At 34.1% G+C, this 27190-nt stretch overlaps 1 protein-coding gene across 1 annotated transcript; it reads right to left on the bottom strand.

Moving 5' to 3' along the window:
- Window positions 1–2700: 2700 nt before the first annotated feature.
- Window positions 2701–11209, bottom strand: LOC110461673 (leucine-rich repeat extensin-like protein 6). The gene is made up of 5 exons (XM_021515246.1): window positions 11099–11209; window positions 9304–9382; window positions 7175–7207; window positions 3894–3974; window positions 2701–3171 (listed from the first exon to the last, which is right to left on the bottom strand). The coding sequence occupies exons 1-5, from the start codon at window positions 11171–11173 to the stop codon at window positions 3002–3004; spliced, it is 438 nt and encodes a 145-aa protein (XP_021370921.1). The 5' UTR covers window positions 11174–11209; the 3' UTR covers window positions 2701–3001.
- Window positions 11210–27190: the final 15981 nt, after the last annotated feature.

The raw sequence follows: 27190 nt of genomic DNA, 5'->3' as shown, positions 1-27190 counted from the left end.
AGTTTAATATTCCCAAACGAGCACAAAACACATTTTTCAATAATTCTGAACGTTTTCTCTCAATTTCAATTTCAGCTCCTTGTTTGTGTCCACACGATAGTTGAATACTTACCGATGACAAGACTACAGAATTTCTTCATCATTTTAAAATTGACATTCTAAGTGTTATTTATCAAAACAGACTGACTGATGTGTTGAAAAATGAGTATGTCTTTTAGAGAATTTGAAACCATAACAAATATATAAAAATATGTGTTATGAATAATGATATTGAGTTTGTTTATTAATGGACATTATTTATTCTGAACGAAAATAGATATTAGCTAAAGAAAGATAGTTTTTATCAAAATTGTAATGTGTTAGGCACAAATGTAGCATATATAAACATATATCAACAACTATATTTACCTAAAAGTCTTAGGCTTCAGTGAAGCATCTATTGAGGCTTGTCATTAAAATGTAACTGAATAACAAGCGACGGAGATGAATTGTGATTAATAGTGGAGCTACGTTAACAAATAATCACATCTAGACAAATCAACATATTTATAAGTCTGGAACTTAAGTGGTTGCAAATAATTGAGGTTTACAGAGGCATGGAATTAGAGATGAAATTCTTATTTGAAATGTCAGTATGTAAAGGTAGGTTTTGTTAGAACATCACGTGTGCAACGCCTGTATTCTTGAATCAATTACGTAAATGTGAAACGGGGTAAAATGGAAATTATTTTAATTTCGCCTCTATTTTCTGTGGTTCTTCACTACGTGTGTGTATAACGTCATTCTGTTTTGTATGATTTATTCCTGTTATTTATTAAGATTTCAGGATCAAATGAACATTTGTCATTCTCTCAGCTTGTTTTTCTCTCAGCTTGTTTGCGTAATTAAAACAGTTTTTTGCACTTACACAATTACAATAAGTAAGCATTCAGAAACTGCATCTCTGCAATATGTTAACACATTGAAATTAAAATTTTAAATAGTAACAAACACTCTGTTTACACGTGCCACAGTAAATATATCGACTGTCAATTCTCTGCTTAGATCATTGCTAGAAATGACATTGTACCTTTACCACATGTACCTATATTACAGTCAACATCTGGTGTGTATCTAACATAAACATATAAGTGTATATGTGCTGTGGTAATACTGTTGATAAAACTGAATGATAATAGAATATTTATAGTCTTTGTTACTTAAAATGATAGAGTTATATCTGCGTAAACCTATTTACTAACCCTGTACACTAGCAGTTCATGCTATCATTACCAAATATATAGAACAAAGGGTACAATGGTAAGTAAATTTTGTCCGAAATATTATATGAAATGTATCAAATGAATAACCTAATTTTATGAATAATGCGAATTATGACTCACAATTCAATTCCATATTAAGGTTTATTTTAAACCAATAACAACACTTCCAGTCACATTTGGTAGAGAAACATAATTTACTCTCACTGACTGTTCATACCATACACATATACACTAGCCAAGTTGTGGCTACCGAAGCTACGAGTTTAAAGGAGACCTACATCACAAGCGATGAGAATAAAACAAAAATTGGGTTGGTTTGTTGGTGCTTATTATACCATTAACACCTACGGTCATTTAAGAACGAGCCAGGTATAGGTGGTAGAGGGCAAAGCCTCGGGTCTCCTGCTCAGTATTCCGTCCCTTGAGTTTGAATGACCTTATCCATACCTTACATCAGGGATGAATTCTTTTAGTCTCACCATAGGGTTGAGACGGGGGATTCCCCTATTCATAATGGTATGACGTCACTTCAACAATACAATGACGTCACGTCAACATTGAATTTAGCATGAAACGTTATCATTACATTGTGAATTCCGTCTTTGCGTATTGCAGAGTTATCTTCTCTTCAGAGCAGGGATTGATTGTTACGTCATTGGTTTGTGAGAGTAACGTCATCAATTTTTGAGAAAACGACGTAATTTTCTCACACAACCAATGACGTAACAATCAATACCTGCTCTCAAGAGAAGATAACTCTGCAATACGCAAAGACGGAATATGATACACAATGGGAGACTAGGGTAAGAGAAAAAGAATAATTCACTCCCTTGTGGATGAGATAGGGGAATCTCAACCCTCGAGGAAAGATTCTTAAGTTGCCAAACACTCTGCAGAACCTCGTGTTTGGCAACTTAAGATTCTTCCCCTTCGGGTTGAGATACCCCTATCTCACCCTCAAGAGGGTGAGATATTATATTAATCTCTAACCCTCGGGATGATATTCTCGAACGTATTGCCCTCGGCAAAGCCTCGGGTAAAACAATCAAGAATATCAACCCTCGGGTTGGAGATTTCTCTGTCACACTCTGAAGGTAAGGGACGATTCTATTAAAAAATCAGCTGAGTCTACCGCTTGGTATCTTAAAAGAATAGCGTGAGATATACAGGTGTTATTGCACCTATACAATTTGGTTATAGATACGGTACACAAACATAAATTACACTGCAATATATGGCTGTATCTTCCTCATGTGATCTATCTATGATGCTGGGGAACAAAAACGGTAATTTCTGTGATAATCATTACTAGTATCATCAATTGTTATGTATCTGAAGAAAAGTATTTCTCGTTTCGAAGTGAAAGTTTATTTCACGCTGCATGCATCCTTAACTCTGCTTGAAACTCAATCAATAAAAACAATTCAAATAAATCTGCGTATGTTTTATTAAGTCTATGAGAATTGGAAGGGAAAAACATCAGAGATAAATACGTTCATAATTTAAATAATGGATACAATCTCCCTATGTCAAAGTTAAACACAACTATTGCATTATGACATCGTTCATAAGTGACATCACAAATCGTAATATTCGGGGGGGGGGGGGGGGGGGGATTAATATTAAGTATATATAACATTATGAATACCAGTTTACAGTTAAACAAAAGCTCATAAATTCTTTCATTAAAGAATTGTCCATGGGTCAATCAGGTGTCAGGGATTTTCTTTCGTGTAATTCTATTGAATTGACTTTAACAGGTTTTGCAGAAGTCGCTGCAACTTCAATTCCCTTTTGCTGGGTGGTGTTGGTGGAGGAGGTGTTGGTCCAGGTGGAGGGCTTTGTCCTCCTGGCCGTTTTGCAGGTGGTGGAGGTGGTGTTGATGGAGGTGGTGATCCAGGTGGGGGTCCTAAAGTAGCAGAAATGAATATATTAGTCTATTTGTTTAAACTTACTCTTAATTTGCCTGGTAGTTTTACTTCGTTTGTTCGATTATGTGTCAATCGCATATGCATGCAAGATTGAACATCTTATACATATAACCAAATGCTATTACGAATTTCTACAGAACATTATGCGTTATGTATTCATAAATGTCATACATCCTTTAGCTGTTGTAATTACAATAAGATGGACAAATTATTACTACAAAGCAAAAGTATATGACTTTCCATTCTTCTCTGTAAACAAATCAAAATGCTAAAATGCATATGGACTTCTTAGTGGTTGCACTGTCATTTTCCATGATTAGTGGTTGTTCATGTATAATAAAACTTATTTGACAAACGCGGTTATTGGAAGACGAAAATGTTCGTNCAATTTCTACAGAACATTATGCGTTATGTATTCAAAAAATGTCATACATCCTTTAGCTGTTGTAATTACAATAAGATGGACAAATTATTACTACAAAGCAAAAGTATATGACTTTCCATTCTTCTCTGTAAACAAATCAAAAAGCTAAAATGCATATGGACTTCTTAGTGGTTGCACTGTCATTTTCCATGATTAGTGGTTGTTCATGTATAATAAAACTTATTTGACAAACGCGGTTATTGGAAGACGAAAATGTTCGTGTTATTAACACAGTGCCGGTACAGTACGGTTAGAGATTGAAACACTGTTACCTACCATCACAATTCTCCTCATACCAGTTAGCGATCTCTCCGATGAACACATCCAGTTTTCCATTCAAAACAGGATCATTCGTGCCTACAAATTCAAATACAATGCATCAAATCAACAATTATTTCCCAAATGTATGTTTTTTAAAAGAATTATTTATTCATTTTATTTATTGATTTAATTAGCTTGATTTTATTTCCAATAATTCAATAATGCGTCCTGAACTACCCTACTATATAATATAAATAAGTTGGGAGTACGAGACGTTGATACCACAGAGCTGATAAGTGGTCTCATTCATCGTCAATAGTAAATGTATTATGTGTAAATACATATGTTGTTATCGTGGAAAATACAAAACCGTGGTAAATATAAAAATACGGTATGTGGAATATTCTTTGTATTATTTTGAATAAAATTTATTTAAGAAATTTGTTTTCACCAGGGTAAGACATTTTCCGTTATTTTCCTTATGTAACAATGAGGGAGGTTAGTGTGTGAAAGAAAAAACACAGTCATTTAAAACAATTAGCAAAATTATCAAATTAAATTGACATGGTGAAATTGAGAGATGTTATGTGTCAATTGGAAAAAAAGTTAACTGGTAAATGTGTCTCTTCAATAAGATTCATTCAGTTTGGAAATATGTGATATAAAGTTTTACTTTTTACACAAACAATGTACGTATTAAACGTGTCGCAACGTTTCAAGACCGACCGGTACATTTGTCAATCTATGACTGAGTGAGCGATGTGTACAACGATGTGACGAAATTGTACATCTCACTCGACCCGAGGCGTTTCTGGGTCGATTGGTTACAATCTGTCACGATCCCTAGCAGATATACTGTCGCCATTTGTAGGTACAACACAACACCATGTCAAGAATTCCAAACAATTAGCATCTGACTTTGAAAATGTAATTATTGAAAAACAGGACATTTTCAACTCCAACAATGTGGTTTCACTGTTTACCAACACTCCATATACTCCAGAAAAGAACAAACCTATCAGTAGACAACATCATCGAACTACTAACATTTGTCATGGACACGACATACTTCGTGTTCAGAGGTCAGGTGTACCAACAGAAATACGGTACTTTTATGGGAGGTCCTGTGTCACACATAGTCGCGAATCTGGAACACCTAGATCAGACAGCCATTAAATCGGCACCCTTGGAATGCGGCCCAAAACTTTGGAAACGATATGTGGATGACATCCTAGAAATAGTTAAAAAGGGAGCAGTGCAGTGCAGGTATATCAGATCAGTGCAGTACCGATCACCTGAACCAAGTAGACAAAACATATTGCATTAAATTTACCCATTAGGAGGAAAGTGACGGAACCATACCATTCTTGGACACGTTCATCGTCCACAAAGAAAATGGCACCACCAAACTATTAGTGTACCGAAAACCGACACCGACCAATATTTGGCTTTCAATTCCCACCATCCACTACACCAAAAGCTGTGAGTCGTACGTACACTTTTCGACAGATATAATAGCATCATCACAGAGCAGGACGATAGACACTGGGAAGAACAGCACATAAAAGACGCACTCAACCGTTGTGGCTACTCCGACTGGTCAATAAATAAGGTAAAAAGACCGGTAAAAGAAAAGACAGAAAATAGAAAACCGAGACAGAAGAAAAGTAATGAGAGCCAAACCAAGAGCAAAAGCTGGGTCACCTCTCCCCAACGCGAAGGGAACATCTGAGGCGTTTGCACGGGTGATGAGGAAACACCATTTCAGTACCCCAAGGAGACCACTGACAATCTCAGACAGTTACTGGTGCACCCCAAAGACAAGATTGACATTTTAGACAAAACAGGAGTTGTATATCAAATTCCATGCAAAAATTGTCAGCAGTCATATATAGGTGAAACTAGGAGGAAATTTGGTACACGTCTGAAGGAACATCAAAAAGACGTAGAGCAAATGAGCAACATCACATTCACCAGATACAAAAGCAAAACATCCGCCACGTTGATTTGACGGAGGTTTCCTAAAGCATCGATTATTTCATGTGTCAATTGGTTTTCTGTATGTTTGTTCGTGTGTTAATGGGTAATTTGTTAACCTGTTCGTGTGTTATTTGGTTATATATTTATCTATTTGCGTTTCCATTAGTTATTTTTCGTTAACTAATTGGTTATTTGTTAATTAATTAATGTGGTTACTAGTTATTTTTTATGTTTGTTTGTTTATCATTTGGTGACTAGTTTGTATGTCAATTGGTGACTTGTTTGTGTGTCAATAAGTAATATTTACAATTGCCACTGTTTCGCAATCGATATTTCTCAATAACTAGAGTGTAGAACGTGACACAGTTCACCGCGTATGAATATATTTAAATCATGGCGGACTTCTTTCTGCAAACCTCATGACAATGTTTACAAACAAACGCTAGCATTTAGACTACCATGTGTTCGAGATACCAAATGATGTCGGGTTCGAGACAAGACAGATCATCTTCTTGGCCGGTCATAAAAATGAAGCTAGTGTCAAAAGTTACAGCTGCGATTGTTCGTCGATACAAAAACGTTACACCAGCTCCACTCTCTCATCTATGAGTGTCGGCCGCCATGACACAGAAACGATGGCTATCGTTCCTAGAAATGTAGGTCAAATTTCTCGTCTCCCAAATGTTACATCAACAGTCACTCGGCCGACAAATGATTAATCCACATTATACAGTGTACAAACAGCAATTTCAATAACTGCGCATTCAAATCCACCAGGCATAGGCTAGTCACTATCGCTCGACGTCATGGTAGCACTCTCTATTTCCCGCTAAGTATTTTGCCCCAGTACCTCAATTTCATACAAATGTATAATTATTTATTACATTACCTACTAATACAATTATGAAGATATTGTATGAAGTAAAATACGGATATTTTATGTGAATAGAAATATTGAAATGGAGGAACTTTTTTCATTTGTTGTCACGGATAAAGTGGGCGGGGTTTAGCTGCCTGTCAACGGCTTTTGCGAATGGCTGTTTCGCATGGATAAAATCATTTTGAACGCAGATTACAAAAGGTAAATGCTTGTATTCGACTCTTTTAATGGTGTTATTGGAATTATTGTCATGTTAATGAGTTAATTTGTTAAGAGATTAATTTATTTAATGAATAATTTTCCAATTATCATATTTAATATGTCAACCCCTGGATGTGTAGATTTCATTTACAAATTTATGAAAAAGAAGTTCATTGTATTTAATGTTCAAGTGTTGACTATTCCTGGTATGCTTCTTGTTTGACAATATACTCACAACTGGCTGTTTCGATGCAGGATGGAATAAAACCTGTAAAGTAGGATAAAATATTTTATTTAAGCAATAGAGCTATATAATTATGAGTTTACTTAAAATAAAACTTATAAAAGTGTTAGTTCTTTTCATCACTTTCATCCTTGCAACATAATGATGATAATTATATAGAGGATCTTACATGAGTGTCTATGTCATATTGAAACTATTACACGATTTCAATAATTTGATATGACACGAGCCTTTAGGCGAGTGTCATATTAAAATATTGAACGAGTTTAATACATTCAATATGACAAGGACACGAATGTAAGATTTTATTTATCGCATAACATTCATAATTAAATTTGTTGACTCTATTTGGATAAAAAACAAAACACTGATCATAGTTTTGTCGTTATGTGCAGTGCAAAATAGTTCCAGAATTTGATTTTATTTCCGTAATGAACAGTTTTAATTGTAATGAAAGTGATTGTAGTTACAAAATAAATATTTCAAATTTAACATGTGGTATATTAGATAAAAGAAGTACCTGTAGTAGCGTAAGATTATGTTCCCACAGTTTTGACCAATCGCATAACCTTTAGGTTTTTTTAAAGTATGTAATACCATTTTTATAACATGGCCGTATGACATACTAGTATAATGGGTCAGTTATGTGATAAATAAAGATTCGAGATTTACCGAGTGTCTTTTACAATTCGAAAATAAACTAATGAGAGTTAGGAAAAAATGACAACCAGCCATTTCGAGTTTGAGGTCCTTTATCTGCCGTGGCATTCATATCATATCTAGAAAACCAGGTTTCCCCACCACGTCCTTTAATGACCGTAGCTGTTGATAGAACGTTAAACCCTGTACGTCAAAACCCAACAAACAAACAAACCAACCCTATGTTTTTATTGAAAACTAACCATTTTTTGCTATTTCTGATAAGGGAAACTATTGTCATGTAGCCTATTATGATGCCATAATCGCAGATGACGTCGCAAAACATTGTTACTTGGCGTCATAATTAAAATTACACATGAAATGACGTTTAGAGTGGAACCTTCTAGTGGTTAACAACAACTGATTACCAACTCTTAGCAGGTTTATCCGACGAGTCAAGAAATAGGAAAAATATAGCGATTGCTGGAAAAAGATTTTACATTGAAATTAAGTTAATATTTTACAATGACAAGTGACACGTATCGTTATTTTTACACTTAACCGATCGATTAGAAAACAAACTTTGATGTGAAAAATACCAAAGAATGGACACTGTCAACTGAGAGGTTCGAATAGCCCAGGTATTTTGTTTAATCCAGGTCCCATAATATAGTTTTCCCGATCTCCGTATGTTTACCTCTGTATGGACTATTCGTTTACGGAATTTATTATTATATGAAGAAAAAATGTAATAAACAGAATAGTCTTGATGTTGAGAATGACTGATAAATTCTTTTCGTGGGTTGGATGCTTTTTTTTCATTTTATCACTTGTGCTTTGTACTCGTGGAAAATATCAAAATATTCCCTCCACTCGTGAAATAATACTGTAAATTCAACAATTTTTTTATTTGTTAGTTACAGATCTAGAATTTGGCGTTTAACAGTAGTTAGAATAGTCTCCCCTACCCCGTTTTTTAAAAGACATCGATTTTATTCCAGGCTATAGTTAAGCATTACAGCGGCAATAATTTCCAACAAATATGAAGCGATATGGGGGACACAGCAGCGAAGTTGGATACAAAAAGGTAAAATAGGCATACAACGCAGACTTAAAAGGCAATTAAGCTACCGAAAAGTGATTTAAGGGATTGCTTAATTGAAAAACAAGATTTTCCTCGTTGGGATGACTTCATTATATTAATTAATATTGACTTTCTATAGAAATAAGACGATAAATATTTCATATGTCATATCGTAGCAGTGCCTTGTTTATCCATACGATTCTCAATATCGTTGGAGGAGAACTAGGGACAATGACGTTGCTGATCGTATGATATTTTGTATTAAATGTTAACAGAGGCACATCCATACGTCAAGACAGGCTGGCGCAAATATCTAAATTGCTTAAAGGTAGATGAAAGGAAAATTAGTTATATCTCAAACATCTTTATGTAAAAAACATTGTACAAATGTATATACCTTTAAGGAGTCTTATCTTTTCACAGAGGTTTTCTAATACTTTCTCTGCTTCAATGGATTCCATAGAACTTTCGCCAGACTAAAAACGAAAAAACATTATTTACAACAATAATGAAACAAATTATTTTAACTTATGTTAATCACCCTTGTTAGCCCGGAAATTAGCGAGCATGGAGTCTTAAATATGGGAGGAAACTAGAACGAATGAAAATTAAGTATCATGTGTTAGTAAATTTAAACACATCACTTTTATGTTTATCATGTATAATGTAAATGTGTCAAAATGCAGACTATGACACATTTCTATAAAGTAAAAATGTTATTTTTCAAACTGTTACATATTTCTATTACGCAGATATATGGTAATGGAACCTGTAGACTATTGGCATTGCGTGAATATGTCTTTAGTCAAACTGTATCCTTATATACACTGTAATACATTTATTACCTCAAATATTGCATTACGCAAACAGATGCAAAGACCTACATTATGTATTAGTGTTTCACTAAGTGTGTATCCTTTTGCGAATACCTTCATATCACTAGATTGTAATTACAAGTTTTAAACGTGAATATTTTATTGTAATTGTTGTATATGCAAAATAATATATATAATGTAAAAAGGTGTTTTTTTAAGTTATCCAAATGTGACCCAATAGTATATTTGTATCTTTTCTTGAGAAAGGCGAACAAAATCTTGACAATTCTTCGTAAAAATAGTATTACATGTATAATGTGCAAAGGCATCTTAACGTGTTTTTTTATTGATAAACAGAAACAGTAAAATTCGCTAGATAACGTTAGTTGAATAAAAACAATTCTTGTAGATTATATTTTTGTTATAGCATTCCTGGTTATCAGTGAACGCAATTTTTTTTTCCAAATATATATATAAAAACAAAAACGCTTGCGTGTTTATTGCGAACTGTCCTTCAATAACATCGTAAATTTTAAAATAACAGTATTGACAATAAGAGAGAAACGCCTAACGCTTTATCCTGCGTATAAACTATACTCATATATGCAATCAAAACATATGTCTGATGTGTCCTACTCATAACTTTACCAGTACTACAGTCGTTGAAATAAATTGAATAAAGGCGAAATGCCGAGGCGTGGTAATCAGGCCAGATCAATTTGGGATTAAATACCTTGAAATCCTATCATTTGAAGTTCGTTTTGTTATAAGCCACGTATCTCGCTAAAATACATATTAAATAAAACTTCAGCGTTTTCAAATATGAGTGAAAAACGCTAAAATATGATTACCGCCGAAATCACCAAATTTTACATTACAGCGTGCTACAGTAGGTACGTTCAGTAGTACGCGTACGCATATATAATTATATAAGATAGTAAAACCAATGTAAGCTGTACCTGTTTTAATTAAACAATGCTATATAATGTTATGTTATTCCGAATCGTTGTTGATTATATATTGAAAATATAATGTTTTGTATACTACCAGAAAAAAACCCACACATATATATATATATATATCGATACAATATAGGTAAAAAAAGTTTAGCTCTTTGCATGACAAAACTATAATGATACATAATAATGTCAGAATTAAACAAAATGCACTGAAATTAAACATGATCATACACATTTAGAGTAAAGAAAGAATATTATATACAGTATAATTGATAGTTTGTGAATGAATATAATTCAATGTACGAAAAAGTACTTAGGACCAGCTGTATGCTCGTACGTATTGGTATTGAATAAAAAAAAAAAAAAAAAAAAAAAAAAAAACCCTGTAAATTAATGATAATAAAAACAGCTCACGTACCCGTGTAAATACGGAATTGGCCTGCAGCCCTCCGAACAGAGCAGCAATCACGGCTACTGTTAGAAAGGAATTCATGTTGAAGCAGAAACAGCACTTATGAACCGTGCAGGTTTGTTGGTGCGTTTTATACTATTTAATCTGTCAATCTTACCCAAGGTCAGCCTTATCCGTTCACTGGCCACTTGGTATTTTTGTGTTTGAGTACTTAAATACGTCAACGGACTGTCACGTTTATAGCATTTGGAAAGAAATATGGCATTAATCTCAACATAATTAAATATCCTACATTTATCTATAGAAACTATCAAAGATTGTATATGCATGTTAAAATAGTCCTACGTGTATTCCCTCAACTGCAAAAAGAGTTCGTACGCATCATGTAAACTTGTTTAGTGATGACCTTGTTTTCGTTTTCAATACCATTGGCTAAGTTTGTCCTCTCGACATGATTTCTTTTAGATATGCGGTGTCAAAGCGTTCACTTGATGAATATCATTATTAAAATCCATCTTATATTCATAAAGATATATACCCAAATGTCCAAGGTCATATCGTGGCTTTAGGATTAGGCTCTGTAAACTAAACATAAAAGGTCGTAGGGTTGATATTTGTGTATCACACCCTAGGGCAGAGTTAGAAATAGATTCCTGTAAATCAGTACTTATAAATTGACCTGTTGCCAAATTTACCAAAATAATATGTATTGGATCGAAATCATACATTGAATGTACAGCCATGTTATAAAGACACATTTTTTTTGTTTTTGTTTTTGTGTTGACAACATCAATGTTGATGTCAGTACCATCACTTAACATTTTGAATTTTTCATCGATGGCAAAACTACGTAAGGGAAAACAATGCCCCTCCTGAGTGGATACCTAGTAATAGCACGAGATCCTGATACATATGAAAGATTCATTATTAACAAAAGACGAAGGTAGCGGTTCACTGTAATTTATCGATACGGTTATCATTAGCTTAAATTGTTATATAATATTCACAACGATTATTGTCGACAGCAATACTACTTCGAATGAAAGGGAAATGGAGTCGGCGGTATTTTGAAATGGAAGAACATATACAAACGTTGATGTACAGGTAGTTCTAATGAATTAATCAGGTGTTTGTTTTGTCGTAAAATAAGTAAAGCCAGGACTACTTCTAGTATATTGACTGTAACGAAAATCCTCTTTCTATTCAAAAGAATGTATAAATTGGAAAATAATTACGAAGATACAAGTGAGCCATTTTGAAATATCCGGTATAACTGTAATAGAATACGGAAAATACACCATAACATTTTTTTTTTAAATTATTCATAAAATTGTCCCCCGTTTTGCGTATGCAGGATTCTTCTGTCACCCTTGGGTATAATTTCTTTCCTACCTTCTGGAGTATTCCGTCTTTTCGTATTGCAGAGTTATCTTCTCTTGTGAGCAGGTATTGATTGTTGCGTCATTTGTTTATGAGAGTAACGTCATCAATTTTTGTGAAAACGACGTTATTTTTCTCACACAAACCAATGACGTAACAATCAATACCTGCTCACAAGATAATATAACTCTGCAATACGCAAAGACGGAATATCAAGTGGAAAGACTCAATAGCATGACGTCATGGGAACAATAAAATATGACGCAACAATAAAGCTTTTACTTTGACAGCGTTTTACACAATAATCAGACACTGTTATAATATACAAGTAATACAGAGGGATCGGAAAACGAGCTTTAAAGATAATATATTTATACCTCTCCCAATTTCATGCAGAAATCAGCATAAAATTTATTACACAAATGCTGTATTCTCATTTTGGAACGCAGTATCGAAATGGGGGGAGATGAAGCATTATTCCCCGAAGGGAGTGTACACCTAAGAAATTTCAACCCTCAGGGTGATTTTCTTGAATGTCTAACCCTCTACTTGAAGCAGGTCTGGCGTTACACAATCAAGAACCCTCGGGTTGAGATTTCCCTGCCATAATGTTAAGTACTGTTTTCTTGTATATTTTGCGATATTATATTGTTAACACACGAGCCAAACTATACATCATTATACAAAACTATAAATCACAATACATCATTGCACAAGCCAACATCAACCTACACACCATAATTTTATTATATAATATTAATTCTAACACGATTCGTTTGCAACGCGTGTTTTGATTGGATACGGACCATGTTCTAATCTGCGATAGAATCATGATCAGTCGTGTTAAGCTCCTTCCATCGCACTTAAGCCACGCCCCGTTTCTAACCAAAACAATATGGCATCAAGCTCGCCTCTTAGCGAAATCCCGACCGATGAAATGTATTTGTTGAATGAATTAAAAAGTTAAAAAGAAAAATTCATTGTCCTTACCTCGATTTATTATTGAAACGTTCGTTCCATAATATGATCAGTCTCGAGTTCAAACCAAATTTCATGTTCTAATCGCCAGTATAGCTACTCCAAACAACGTACTGTCGCCTTAGTAGAAATCTTACACTTATATTGCATCATCTTATCAATTTACGTACCTTATTACAGTTTTCCATACATATCCTTATATTGGTATATCAATCATTCTCTCTTAAAGTTTTACATGTTTAATATTCTGGGCAACACTTGTTATGATATTTTGTTTGAATTTCGAAGGCCTTAAAATATAAAAATAAATCGTTAAGCTCGCAAAGCTTTTTTCAAGAAAATCAGAAGCATAAGAACACAAACAGTATAGGAAAGACGTCACAAATTAACTCAAAAGGTGTTGATGATGGAGGAAAACTGGAGTTCCTGGAGAAAAACCGCCGACCAGTGGCCAGTACCTAGTGTCTGTCCCACGTAGGCCTCGAACCCACGACCCAGTGTTAGAGGGCTAGTAGTTGTAGACGGTCAGACGCCTCGACCACTAGGCCGTTGCGGCCCCCAATAGCTATTGCCATAATTGACGTGCCGACATGTGTGTAATAATGTGTTTGGCAGGGTATGTTGGAGCATTTTTCTTTGCGATAGCGATAATCTGTTGTTACCTTACTGAAATACCGTGCCGAAGGCACCAAGCATAGCATTCACATGGTCACATAATACTGACATGGGTTTAACCAGTTCTATTTATTATTTTCAACGCTTAAGGTTAAACAGGGAATAACAGCTACCATTTTTAAGGACGTTTGTATGTCCCGGCTTTGAGACAAAACTAATTGCTCACTTTGGCCAATGTTGAACACATAAGTTAAAAGTGAGATATTGCAAACAAGGCGTTAGGAAACAACGATAGTTAGAAGTAGAGAAAAATAAAAATACCAAATATTGCAATGGGTGCCTCAGATTTATCATGGTCGCCATTTGTCCTCGGGTAGAAAGCACAAAAAGCTAACTCCAAGTCTGCAGTGATATCCATATAAGTTGCCTCTTACAACATCCTGTATCAAGTGCCGATCTAAACGTAGAATGTTTGTCATCAAAGGACATTAGTTTAAACCTATTTTATTGTCATATCAAGGGACGTGTTGATCATGTCATTTCATATGATTGACATTGAACTCTTTCTCCCTTTTTGTTCCATTCTCCTAGGGACTGATACTGCGCCTGGAATGGAAAAATGTTAATATAGGGATTGAATCTGGATTTTTCCAGTGTTTATAATAATAACAATAATATACAGCATTTATATAGCGCCCTATATAATTTGTAAAATTACTCTAAGGCGCTTTACAACATATGGATAAAAGTAATGGTTATAATTGTGAAAACAAACAACAAAGGCTTGCAATCACTTTCATACATTTAACAAGCAATGTGCACATAATTTAACAAACAAAAGGGTGGTCACAGTACGAGATTTTGGGACACACAACAAAGATTCTGACTCCGACCGCAGTGATCTTGACGGCTGATACAGGGTAACAAGTTCCTGTAGGTACTGAGGAGCTGTTCCATTCAGTTTATGCAGGTATGAACGGAGGAATAGCTATTTACACACCACATGACGACCGGAGCCGAGCGAAGGGAGACAACTGGGAGACAACTCGAACGACAATCAAATTGCTTACTGAAAAATGGGGATTTGGAATATTTTAAAAGTAGTCACATGAAAAAAACAGCCGTTCTTACTAATATTAACAGCTGTTTTTTCTGGGTCACATGACTACTTTTAACCGATCACAGAACCTGTAATAAAGCACAAAAAAACAAATTTGGAATTATATTGTTATATCGATTGTTTTAGAAGTTTTAAGACTTTTGATCATAAAATTGTTTACAAATTTTGAAAATATACCGAGAATAATATTTTCCGCATAGTTAACAATATATATGATATAACTTGATTGGTATAATGTATATTCATGCACTGTAGACTTTTCGTCTGTATTCTATAAGGGACTGACCGTGTTTCACTTCTGGTGTATTACTGATATATTTGTTTATATATTTTCATTATAATCAATGTTGAAGGAAGTATTAAAACAATCTGTCCAGTCCTTCAAGTACCATTTAAGGATGATGGTTTGCCTAAGCGAATTTATATACACATGCAGTTGTATTTCAGTAAGCAACAAAGTAGGAAAAAAAACAATTTGTTTCTTGAAGCAAATGGAATCGGTTACTAGAGCAGTATCAATAATATTAAAACGTGAACAACCAGTACCATTTTGTGTTAAACCACAATCATTATAACCAGAGTTTGTTTGATTAAACCACAATCCTCTTAACCAGAGTGTGTTTGATTGTACTATAATCCTTATAACCAGAGTTTGTTTGATTAAACCACAATCCTTATAACCAGAGTTTGTTTGATTAAACCACAATCCTTATAACCAGAGTTTGTCTGATTAAACAACAATCCGTATAACCAGAGTTTGTCTGATGAAACCACAATCCTTATAACCAGAGTTTGTCTGATGAAACCACAATCCTTATAACCAGAGTTTGTCTGATGAAACCACAATCCTTATAACCAGAGTTTGTTTGATCAAACCCCAATCCTTATAACCAGAGTTTGTCTGATTAAACAACAATCCGTATAACCAGAGTTTGACTGATGAAACCACAATCCTTATAACCAGAGTTTGTCTGATTAAACAACAATCCTTATAACCAGAGTTTGTCTGATGAAACCACAATCCTTATAACCAGAGTTTGTTTGATTAAACCACAATCCTTAAAACCAAAGTTTGTCTGATTAAACCACAATCCTTATAACCAAAGTTTGTCTGATTTAACCACCATCCTTATAACCAGAGTTTGTTTGATTAAACCACAATCCTTATAACCAGAGTTTGTTTGATTAAACCACAATCCTTAAAACCAAAGTCTGTCTGATTAAACCACAATCCTTATAACCAAAGTCTGTCTGATTAAACCACAATCCTTATAACCAGAGTTTGTCTGATTTAACCACAATCCTTATAACCAGAGTTTGTTTGATTAAATCACAATCCTTATAACCAGAGTTTGTCTGATTAAACCACAATCCTTATAACCAGAGTTTGTTTGATTAAACCACAATCCTTATAACCAAAGTTTTACTGATAAAACCACAATCCTTAAAACCAAAGTTTGTCTGATTAAACAACAATCCTTAAAACCAAAGTTTGTTTGATTAAACCAAAATCCTTAAAACCAGAGTTTGTTTGATTAAACCACAATCCTTAAAACAAGAGTTCGTGTGATTATACCACAATCCTTAAAACCAAAGTTTTTTTGATTAAACCACAATCCGTATAACCAGAGTTTGTTTGATTAAACTACAATCCTTATAACCAGAGTTTGTTTGATTAAACTACAATCCTTATAGCCAGAGTTCGTGTGATTAAACCACAATCCTTATAACCAAAGTTTTACTGATAAAACCACAATTCTTAAAACCAAAGTTTGTCTGATTAAACCACAATCCTTAAAACCAAAGTATGTTTGATTAAACCACAATCCTTATAACCAGAGTTTGTTTGATTAAACCACAATCCTTATAACCAGAGTTTTACTGATAAAACCACAATCCTTAAAACCAAAGTTTGTCTGATTAAACCACAATCCTTAAAACCAAAGTATGTTTGATTAAACCACAATCCTTATAACCAGAGTTTGTTTGATTAAACCACAATCCGTATAGCCAGAGTTTGTCTGATTAAACCACAATCCTTATAACCAGAGTTTGTTTGATTAAACCACAATCCTTATAACCAGAGTTTGTTTGATTAAACCACAATCCTTATAACCAGAGTTTGTTTGATTAAACCACAATCCTTATAACCAGAGTTTGTTTGATTAAACCACAATCCTTATAACCAGAGTTTGTTTGATTAAACCACAATCCTTATAACCAGAGTTTGTTTGATTAAACCACAATCCTTATAACCAGAGTTTGTTTGATTAAACCACAATCCTTATAACCAGAGTTTGTTTGATTAAACCTCAATCCTTAAAACCAGAGTTTGTTTGATTAAACCACAAACATTATAACCAGAGTTTGTTTGATTAAACCTCAATCCTTAAAACCAAAGTTTGTTTGATTAAACCACAAACATTATAACCAAAGTTTGTTTGATTAAACAACAAACATTATAACCAGAGTTTGTTTGATTAAACCACAATCTTTAAAACCAAAGTTTGCTTGATTAAACCACAATGATTATAACCAAAGTTTGTCTGATTAAACCACAATCCTTATAACCAGAGTTTGTTTGTTTAAACCACAATCCTTATAACCAGAGTTTGTTTGATTAAACCACAATCCTTATAACCGGAGTTTGTTTGTTTAAACCACATTCCTTATAACAAGAGTTTTTTTTTTATTAAACCACAATACTCTTAACCAGAGTTTGTTTGATTATACTATAATCCTTATAACCAGAGTTTGTTTGATTAAACCACAATCATTATTACCAGAGTTTGTTTGATTAAACCACAATTCTTTTTTTTTACCAGAGTTTGAATGATTAAACCACAATCCTTATAACCAGAGTTTGTTTGATTAAACCACAATCATTATAACCAGATTTGTTTGATTAAACCACAATACTCTTAACCAGAGTTTGTTTGATTATACTATAATCCTTATAACCAGAGATAGTTTGATTAAACCACAATTCTTATTTACTTATTACTGACAAACTTACATGAAGACCTATTGCGATCGCCTTTTGTCCGGCGTCGTCCGTCGTCCGTAAACAATTTACATTTTCGACTTCTTCTCCAAAACCCCTGAACCAATTTCAATAAAAGTTTGCAGAAACCTTTCATGGTTAAAGGTCAACAAAAGTTGTTGCCGATTTGGTCCAACGCCGCCAGGGACCTGAGGGGCGGGGCCAAAAAGGGTCAAATTGACGTAAATTTCAAAAATCTTCTTCTCAAGACCCAGATATGGTAGAATCAAATACTTTTCATAGATGGAAGGTTCTTAAGGTGATTCACCAAAATTGTGAATTTCTTGACCCTGGGGTCTCACGTTTACCCCTGGGGAGGGGGTAAACTTTACGATAGTTTATATAGGGAAATCACATTTTGGTCCAACATTTGTTTAATTTCCATTGAAAGTAACTCAATTTAGGTTAGCATTATCAGTATTAAGTAGCAGTTTGATAGTATGCACATATGAGCCCTGACTGACCCCCAGGGGCTGATGGGTGGGGCCAAAAAGGGTCAAATTGACGTAAATTTCAAAAATCTTCTTCTCAAGACCCAGATATGGTAGAATCAAATACTCTTCATAGATGGAAGGTTCTTAAGGTGATTCACCAAAATTGTGAATTTCTTGACCCTGGAATCTCACGTTTACCCCTGGGGAGGGGGTAAACTTTACGATAGTTTATATAGGGAAATCACATTTTGGGCCAACATTTGTTTAATTTCCATTGAAAGTAGCTCAATTTAGGTTAGCATTATCAGTATTAAGTAGCAGTTTGATAGTATGCACATATGAGCCCTGACTGACCCCCAGGGGCTGATGGGTGGGGCCAAAAAGGGTCGAATTGACGTAAATTTCAAAAATCTTCTTCTCAAAGACCCAGATATGGTAGAATCAAACACTCTTCATAGATGGAAGGGTTTTAAGGTTTATGACCCTAGGGTCTCACGTTTACACCCTGGGGAAGGAGGGGTGGGGGGGGGGGCAAAATTTATTATGGTTTATAATGGCAAATGATACTTTGAATATTACATGTTAATAGCTTGATTGGAATTATAACCCTGAGTTGACCGTTTGATACTTTGAAAACTTTGAGCCAGCCCTACCCCCAGGGGCTGTAGGGTGAGACCCAAAGGAGTCAGTGTGCTAAAATTTCTTCATTTTCCTTGTTTAGAATCAGAGGTGCTAGTTTCAAATACTTTTTAGTCTTAAATCTGTATGCAAGATATATTGAATAAGGTGGTTTTATTGTTTTTTGTCACTTTGAATAATATTTCTGTTCGTGTTAAAAACAAAATCAACTCTCTGTTTAAATATATCAGGTGACCATTAAGGCCCATGGGCCTCTTGTTAAGTTTGTTATCAACAGCAATGTGTTTTATGGGACCATAACAACATTTGCTACAATATCCCTTGCTGAATTAAACCATGATCATTTTTATTAGTGTATTTCGTAGTTAACCATGATCAGGATTACATGTACCAATATTATGTTGTATTAAACCATCGGTGTATTGCATTTATGATACACCCTTTACATGTATATGAACGTACGTAAACTCTTTTTTTTATTCATGCGTAAAGTGACACGATGATAGAGCATGTTCACTTTATGAACTTTTCGACTCTCCTATATACATAGGTCACAGGAAAAGGTCAATTGTTCACGTCGATTTCAAACGTACTTTCTATAAAGACATATACATCAATATATAAGCAAACTTATCAAGGGTGACCATCCATGGACTGTGAAACTATTATCGTTTACAAAATCGAATTTCAAAACGAGATTCAAACTTCGATTGGGCCGACGCTGGTAATCTAACGAACACAACATGACATCTGTTTAGCTTGTTCAATCGTCCGGAAACAATTTTTATCCGTGATATGCTGTAAATATGTCAATAGAATCAAAAGATGTGGTCGATCAATTTTCAAATGAATCGTGAATATTCGGGTGACAGCGAATGGACTAAGGCAGCGACGAAGACAATTTACATATATTTTATACAGTCAGTGCTTTTGTTGCTGGGGGTTTTCTATATTAATTTTCAATATAAAGTTCAAAACATTTTGTCACCTCCTCGTGGGTATACATGTTTGGTATTTAAATTTAATATTAGAACTTTTATTAAATCGTATATAAAGCTTTTTAATCCTGGTAACATCAACATAGTGATGTATATTATCAGATTGCTATATAGGTTATACAAATACAAAAATCAACGATCAAATATATATGTTGGTTTGTTTGAAAATTACACTGCTTTCTTTTTATATTATTATTCATCCTTTTTTATTCATTTATCTACATGTAGTTATTTATTTATTTCTATTTGTTATAGCTGTTATTTGATTTCGAAAAGAAAAAAACCTTTCGGGTTTTTAATGATACCTAATAATGTACTAACACAGAGGCGAAAATACAAGGACATGGCATTTATTAAGTTATAAAGCTATTTAAGTAACAAAAAAAAAGCTTCAATTAAATAACAAAAAGATGTCAAAAGTAACAGAACAAAATTAAAAAGACAAAATCGTGAACTAAATAACAACAACCAGACCGGCACAGTGACTTTTTTTTTTTTTTTTATCTCTCTCTCTCTCTATATATAAATAAAACAAAACACGAAGACTAGTATAATCGGCTAGCGCTTTCGCCCATCTTGGGGCTCTTCAGGCGATTAAAATGTATTTGTGACGTCACAAATAAATTTAAATCGCCCGAGGTGGGCGGAAGTGCTAGCCGATTATACTAGTCTTCGTGTTAAAACTATTTAACGCTATATATATATATCGATAAATAGGTTTAAATGTCGATGTGACGGTAAAAAATATAAATAAAACACTGTAACGTATGTATATTAATTTAAGTTACACCTACACCAAACAGATAGTACACACATACTCTCACGTGTAGACAGAAGCGCAATCGTCGTCACCATTCATAATCAATGACACATTCTTAATTCACTACATACAACAATATATTTGGTGGGGCAGTCGGCTGTCAAGATGATATGATAACTTGATCATAAATCAACATTTTTCTGTAATGTTGAGACATGTCTGGTCGTATTTTGTTTTCTTTTTATGTTTTCACACATCGATTGTTGATCACAATGGTACACGAAGAGTGTCGTGACAGATTTTACATAATAGGCCGCCATCCTTATTTTTAATGAATAAAGAACGGCACCCAGTGTAACGTATGACTCACACACACATGAGGTAAATATATAACTTAACGGCTGGGAGTATTTACTTTGTTCATGCTCTTTCATGATAACATCACGAATTTCTTTGCTATACAAATAATGAGCAAAACTTGCCTCACACCAATAGTGACACAAGGTGCAAATACATTTAGTAGTCTATGTTATATAGCTATAACCGGATTTCTTAAGTAAATCTTCTGTATTATAATGCTTGTGCACCTAGGTAGAAATGATCATGTCCTATCGGAGTGGTATACGGAGAAAAATCGAAAGTTACATTTGTAATGCGATTCAAATTTTAAAAAAATGCAATCGAACGTTTTACAGACATTGAAGCTAAATGTTTATATCTGACTATAAAAGGTATATAATCACCGGTTTAATATATTTTTATAACGTCCCTCCTGCTGCAAATCTAAACATACATTTATCTTATTTAAATTTGTGTGTATACTTAATGTTATACTTATCTGTGTAAATTAATCGAGTCTCGTATAGGACAATATTTAACTTGCTCTAAATCATAATTTTATTCGGAATTACTTTTGTATACCCTTGCAGGCCAGGACCCGTATTCATGAAACTGGTCTCAGGCTCAAGCACGATTTCTGTGCTCAAACCAACTTTCTTGTAACTAGCTTAAGTCATGGAACATGGTCAAAAAGTCAAGCGTAAACACTGAAAACAGTATTCGGCTTATAATCTGTCAAATTGCCTAACATGTCATGTTTTTATTAATTTATCATTGACCACTGGCACAAGAAAGTCGGCTTGAGCCAAAAAATATGGGTGTGAGCATGATAATGGTTTCATGAATACGGGCCCTGGGCTTAAGAAAAGAACATCAATGCTGTCACTCACTGTATCATTCTTAAGAGGCGACTGATGGGTAGGCGTGAAGATTTGATTGGGGATTCGCTTTTGTATTTCCAGTTACTTTTCCATGTATAAGGAACCACATCAATTAAACAGTTACCTCTATTAAGCAGACACCTCTCTTTAGCATACACCCTTATTAAGCAGACATCTCTATTAAGCAGAATTTTTTGTTTAGCATGCATCTCTATTAAGCAGATCTCTATATTAAGCAGACATATATATAAGGAGACATCTCTTTTAAGCAGAAATTTGTATTTAGCATACATCTCTATTAAGCAGACTTCTATATTACATGTAAGCAGAAATATATATTAAGCAGACATCACTATTAAGCAGATAACTCTATTAATATTTAGCAGACAGCTTTATTAAGCAGATTTTTTTTTATTAAACAGACATATCTATGAAGTAGACAACTCTATTAGCAGAATCTCTATTAAGCAGACACCTCTATTAAGCAGACACCTATATTAAGCAGACACCTCTATTAAGCAGACACCTATATTAAGCAGACAGTTATATTAAGCAAATATCTTTATCAAGCAGACACCTATATTAAGCAGACATCTCTATTAAGCAGATTCCTCTATTAAACAGACACCTCTATTAAGCAGACACCTCTCTTTAGCAGATACCTCTATTAAGCAGATTCCGCTATCAAACAGACACCTCAATTAAACAGGGAATCTTTAATTAGCAAACATTTCTATTAAGCAGACACCTCTAATGAGCAAATACATTGTACCTCTACTAAGTAGACTCTCTATTAAGAAAACACCTCTATTTATCAGACATCTCTATCGAGCAGACATTTATTTTAAGCAGCGCCTCTATTAAGCAGAAATCTCTATTAAGGAGACATCTCTATTAGGCTGACATCTCTATTAAGCAGACATATATTTTGAGCAGGTATCTCTATTAAGCAAACACCTCTATAAAGCAGACACCTCTATTAAGCAAACACCTCTGAAAAGCAGCCAAATATATCAGCAACACACATGTGTTAAGCAGACACATGTATTTATCAGACACCTCTATGAAGCAGACACCTCTATTAAGCAGACATCTCTATTAAGCAGTTGCCTCTATTAAGTAGAAAACTTCTATCAAGGAGACATCTCTATTAAGCAGACATTTATATTAAGCAGACACCTCTATAAAGCGGACACCTCTATTAAGAGGATACCTCTATTTATCAGACATCTCTATTAAGCAGACACCTCTATTTAGCAGGCCATTCTTTTAAGCAGACACCTCTATTTAGCAGGCCATTCTATTAAGCAGACACCTCTATTAAACAGACCTCCTTATTAAGCAGACATCTCTAATTAGCAGACAGTTTTATTAAGCAGACATCTCTAATGAGCAGACACCTCCATTTAGCGCAGGTGCATGTCTTAAGCAGCCAACTATATAAGCAAACACCTGTGTTAAGCAGACACTTTTATTTAGCAGACAACTCTATAAAGAAGACCTCTCTATTAAGCCGACACCTCTTTAAACACTTCTAGTAAACCCTTATTGTAAACAGGTGTATCACTGGTCCTCAGTAAGCAGAATCCGAGTGTAAATCAACGTACTGCTTGCTGACAAGATAATAAAACTTTATATCAAACTGTTCTAATTTGAACAAGTTTTCTCAGTGATATATTATTTTCATCAGGATTAAGATTATTTGAATAGTATTCTTGGTATGTAAGATTGATTTTTTCAAGCTAAAGGATTTTTGAATTTTGTTTACGCAGTCAATTTTAACAAACAAACACTAGACGCCATAGTAGCTATTGTGTATATAGCTTTCAGGTATTTTAAAAACTTACTGAGTTCATGATTTTTTAATTAATTTAATAAACATGCTAGTTTCTCACGGGTACCAGATTATCTCACCTGAATACACAAAATGAAAATTCAAAGCATTCACATTTTTATATAGAACGTACCGGCAAGTGATAGTTTCCTCTCATAAAACTGCTAACGCAGTGAAAAATAAAAATCGCCCACATAAAAGTCATGCGTCGTTGCACGACGCTTTCTAAATGAAGTATTTGTGTATACACCATCATACAGGTGCGTCGTCTGTAAAAAGAAAAAAAGTTCACATTTCCTGTCACGCGATACAACATATCAACATTTATTAAAAAATATTGTCAGTTTATACATATTTTTAAAAAAGACGACATGAAAAAAGTTAAAGATGTTTTGGTTGTGACAGTAGAACAGTATGGATTCAATAAGATGTCAATAAGATGTTTTGGTTGTGACAGTAGAACAGTATGGATCCAATAAGATGTTTTGGTTGTGACAGTAGAACAGTATGGATTCAATAAGATGTTTTGGTTGTGACAGTAGAACAGTATGGATTCAATAAGATGTTTTGGTTGTGACAGTAGAACAGTATGGATTCAATAAGATGTTTTGGTTGTGACAGTAGAACAGTATGGATTCAATAAGATGTTTTGGTTGTGACAGTAGAACAGTATGGATTCAATAAGATGTTTTGGTTGTGACAGTAGAACAGTATGGATTCAATAAGATGTTTTGGTTGTGACAGTAGAACAGTATGGATTCAATAAGATGTTTTGGTTGTGACAGTAGAACAGTATGGATTCAATAAGATGTTTTGGTTGTGACAGTAGAACAGTATGGATTCAATAAGATGTTTTGGTTGTGACAGTAGAACAGTATGGATTCAATAAGATGTTTTGGTTGTGACAGTAGAACAGTATGGATTCAATAAGGATTTTTGAATTTATTGGACTTGTAGTGAGTCCAGGAATAGACCTGAGTTGAAATTTCAGGATTGGGTGTGAAATTATGCTCGGGATTTGTTTTGGCAGATTTATAATAATATATTTCATTATTGTTGTGTTTTAAAAAAAGGAAGATCTTGACAACGGCTTTGCGAAAACCATTAATACACGTTAAGCATTTAGAGCAAACACAACAACTGGTTTAAATATGATTGGAAGGAATACTATGTACCATCTGGTATTTCAGTCAGGTACATGACTGTAGCCCTCTAAAGTCGGCATCACATCTGCGCTATCGCAAGGAGTCAAATACACCAGCATATTCCGTCTTTTCGTTTTGCAGAGTTATCTGCTCTTGTGAGCAGGTATTGATTGTTACGTCATTAGTTTGTGTGAGAAAATTAGGTCGTTTTCTCAAAAAATGATGACGTTACTCTCACAAACAAATGACGTAACAATCTTTACCTGCGATCAAGAGCAGATAACTCTGAAATACGAAAAGACGGAATAGTGCCTCTAGCATACATCCACACATGGGGGCACATACTTTGTGTTAATAGAACTTCAATAGAAAAAATTAAAAAAATCCCGTATCTCATATTGCCCTTAGAGATATATCTTCAAGATAATATGTTTTACGGCACGTTCGTTAGTGAGGGCGGAGCCAGGTTGTAAATGTTCAAGCATTGAGGGATATGTTAAATTACTAAATCAGACCTACATATACATGTATATAGCTATATAGTGTATATTACAGTTTCCTTTCTTGCTTGTAGCAGTGGCTATACACATTACACACAGTAGGGGCCATAAAGCCCCCTCAAAAAAGAAAAGAAAAAATGTAATTCTTAAAATGCACATAGTGTATATAATGCATTTCTTTTAAGTAATTATGATTATATAAAATCGTTTTCCTCGAAAACCTCCGGATTCAGTTTGTCTTGACTTGGAGTTTGATGGAAGATTGGAAAAAGTTGTATCGCTATGCCTGTTGAAAATGTCGACGAATCAGAATGTAATGCCTGTAAACATAATGAAAGATTGCAGTTGGTATGCTGAGGGAGTAAGAAATCAATTGAATAAACTGCATTTGTACATTTACGTAAAATAGGTTTAAATATTATCAACAAGTTAACACACAAAATTACCATGCTTCATTTCCAGGTTGTTCTTGTTGTCATAACATGTATACGTATAAGTAGTTGATATATTGCTCCACATTTCAAAAATTGAAAAATGATAGGATATGCTTTTATTTAGCTGATTTCATGATGAAAATATTTATATATATATATGGGATTTTATCTAAAATTTATTACAAAATAACGCAAGAATGCTTTTTGACCAAGATTGGTTTAAAATCGTCTTAAGTTCTTGAGAAGTCAAACATGTTAAAAGTTTACTAACACAAAAGTAAAGAAATAGATGATAAAGTTTTATCCGGAATTTCCCTGGTTCAGCTGAGTTAAAACGTGCAGTTAGCGACTGGCATGTCACCCACCGCACTTATATATATACAAAATGGAGTTTTCTACATGTATTTTCTTACGTAGTTACAAATTAATTTCGCTTGAAGTCCCAATAGTCATTTTCACTGAAATTGGAGTCAGTATCATTTATTGCTTCTTCAAATTAAATTGCTTGATTTACTTCTATGTCACTAGCGACAGACAAGCACATGAAATAATACCATTTATTTGACAGCACATCATTAGGATGCACTGCATCACACAAATATTTGTATGATGTCTTCATACATTTTTTTGATGTATTGTTTTTTCTACCTAGTTTCTTTGTGGAACATAACAAAAGGTCGCGATCCCATCTCACAGGTGTGGTAAAAGCAGGTAACGCAGAGTTAATAGTTTTCAGATCTTCCTCTAAGTGTTTTTGCTGTAGTTGTCTTTCCTCTTCTGAATACATAGAATACTGCAGTTTTCGTTTAAATGTATTGAAATCACAAGTTTGTTCAAGAGAAACAGATGGAATACATGTGAATTTCACAAAAACATTTTCAAGTGACTGAAAATAATTTGAAATATCTCTAAATTTAGAAATGATAGACTGCACGTTTACTGTAGATCTAACACACTCTATCTCAGTTCCACCGGAATGAGTAATTTTATTTGTTAAA

Source organism: Mizuhopecten yessoensis, unplaced genomic scaffold (genome assembly GCF_002113885.1).
Source record: "Mizuhopecten yessoensis strain PY_sf001 unplaced genomic scaffold, ASM211388v2 scaffold10651, whole genome shotgun sequence".
In the NCBI taxonomy this organism is placed as follows: domain Eukaryota; kingdom Metazoa; phylum Mollusca; class Bivalvia; order Pectinida; family Pectinidae; genus Mizuhopecten; species Mizuhopecten yessoensis.
The sequence above is the reverse complement of the archived record's forward strand: the minus strand, read 5'-3'. Positions and strand labels throughout refer to the sequence as shown.

Bases quoted from the DNA above. Each gene is read 5' to 3' on its own strand.
- LOC110461673 (XM_021515246.1), bottom strand. From the start codon at position 11,173: ATGAATTCCTTTCTAACAGTAGCCGTGATTGCTGCTCTGTTCGGAGGG. The intron at 7,208-9,303 runs GTATATACATTT...CCTACTTTACAG, and splicing joins AAAGATAAGACTCCTTAAAG to GTTTTATTCCATCCTGCATC. The intron at 3,975-7,174 runs GTGAGTATATTG...TTGAATTTGTAG, and splicing joins CTGCATCGAAACAGCCAGTT to GCACGAATGATCCTGTTTTG.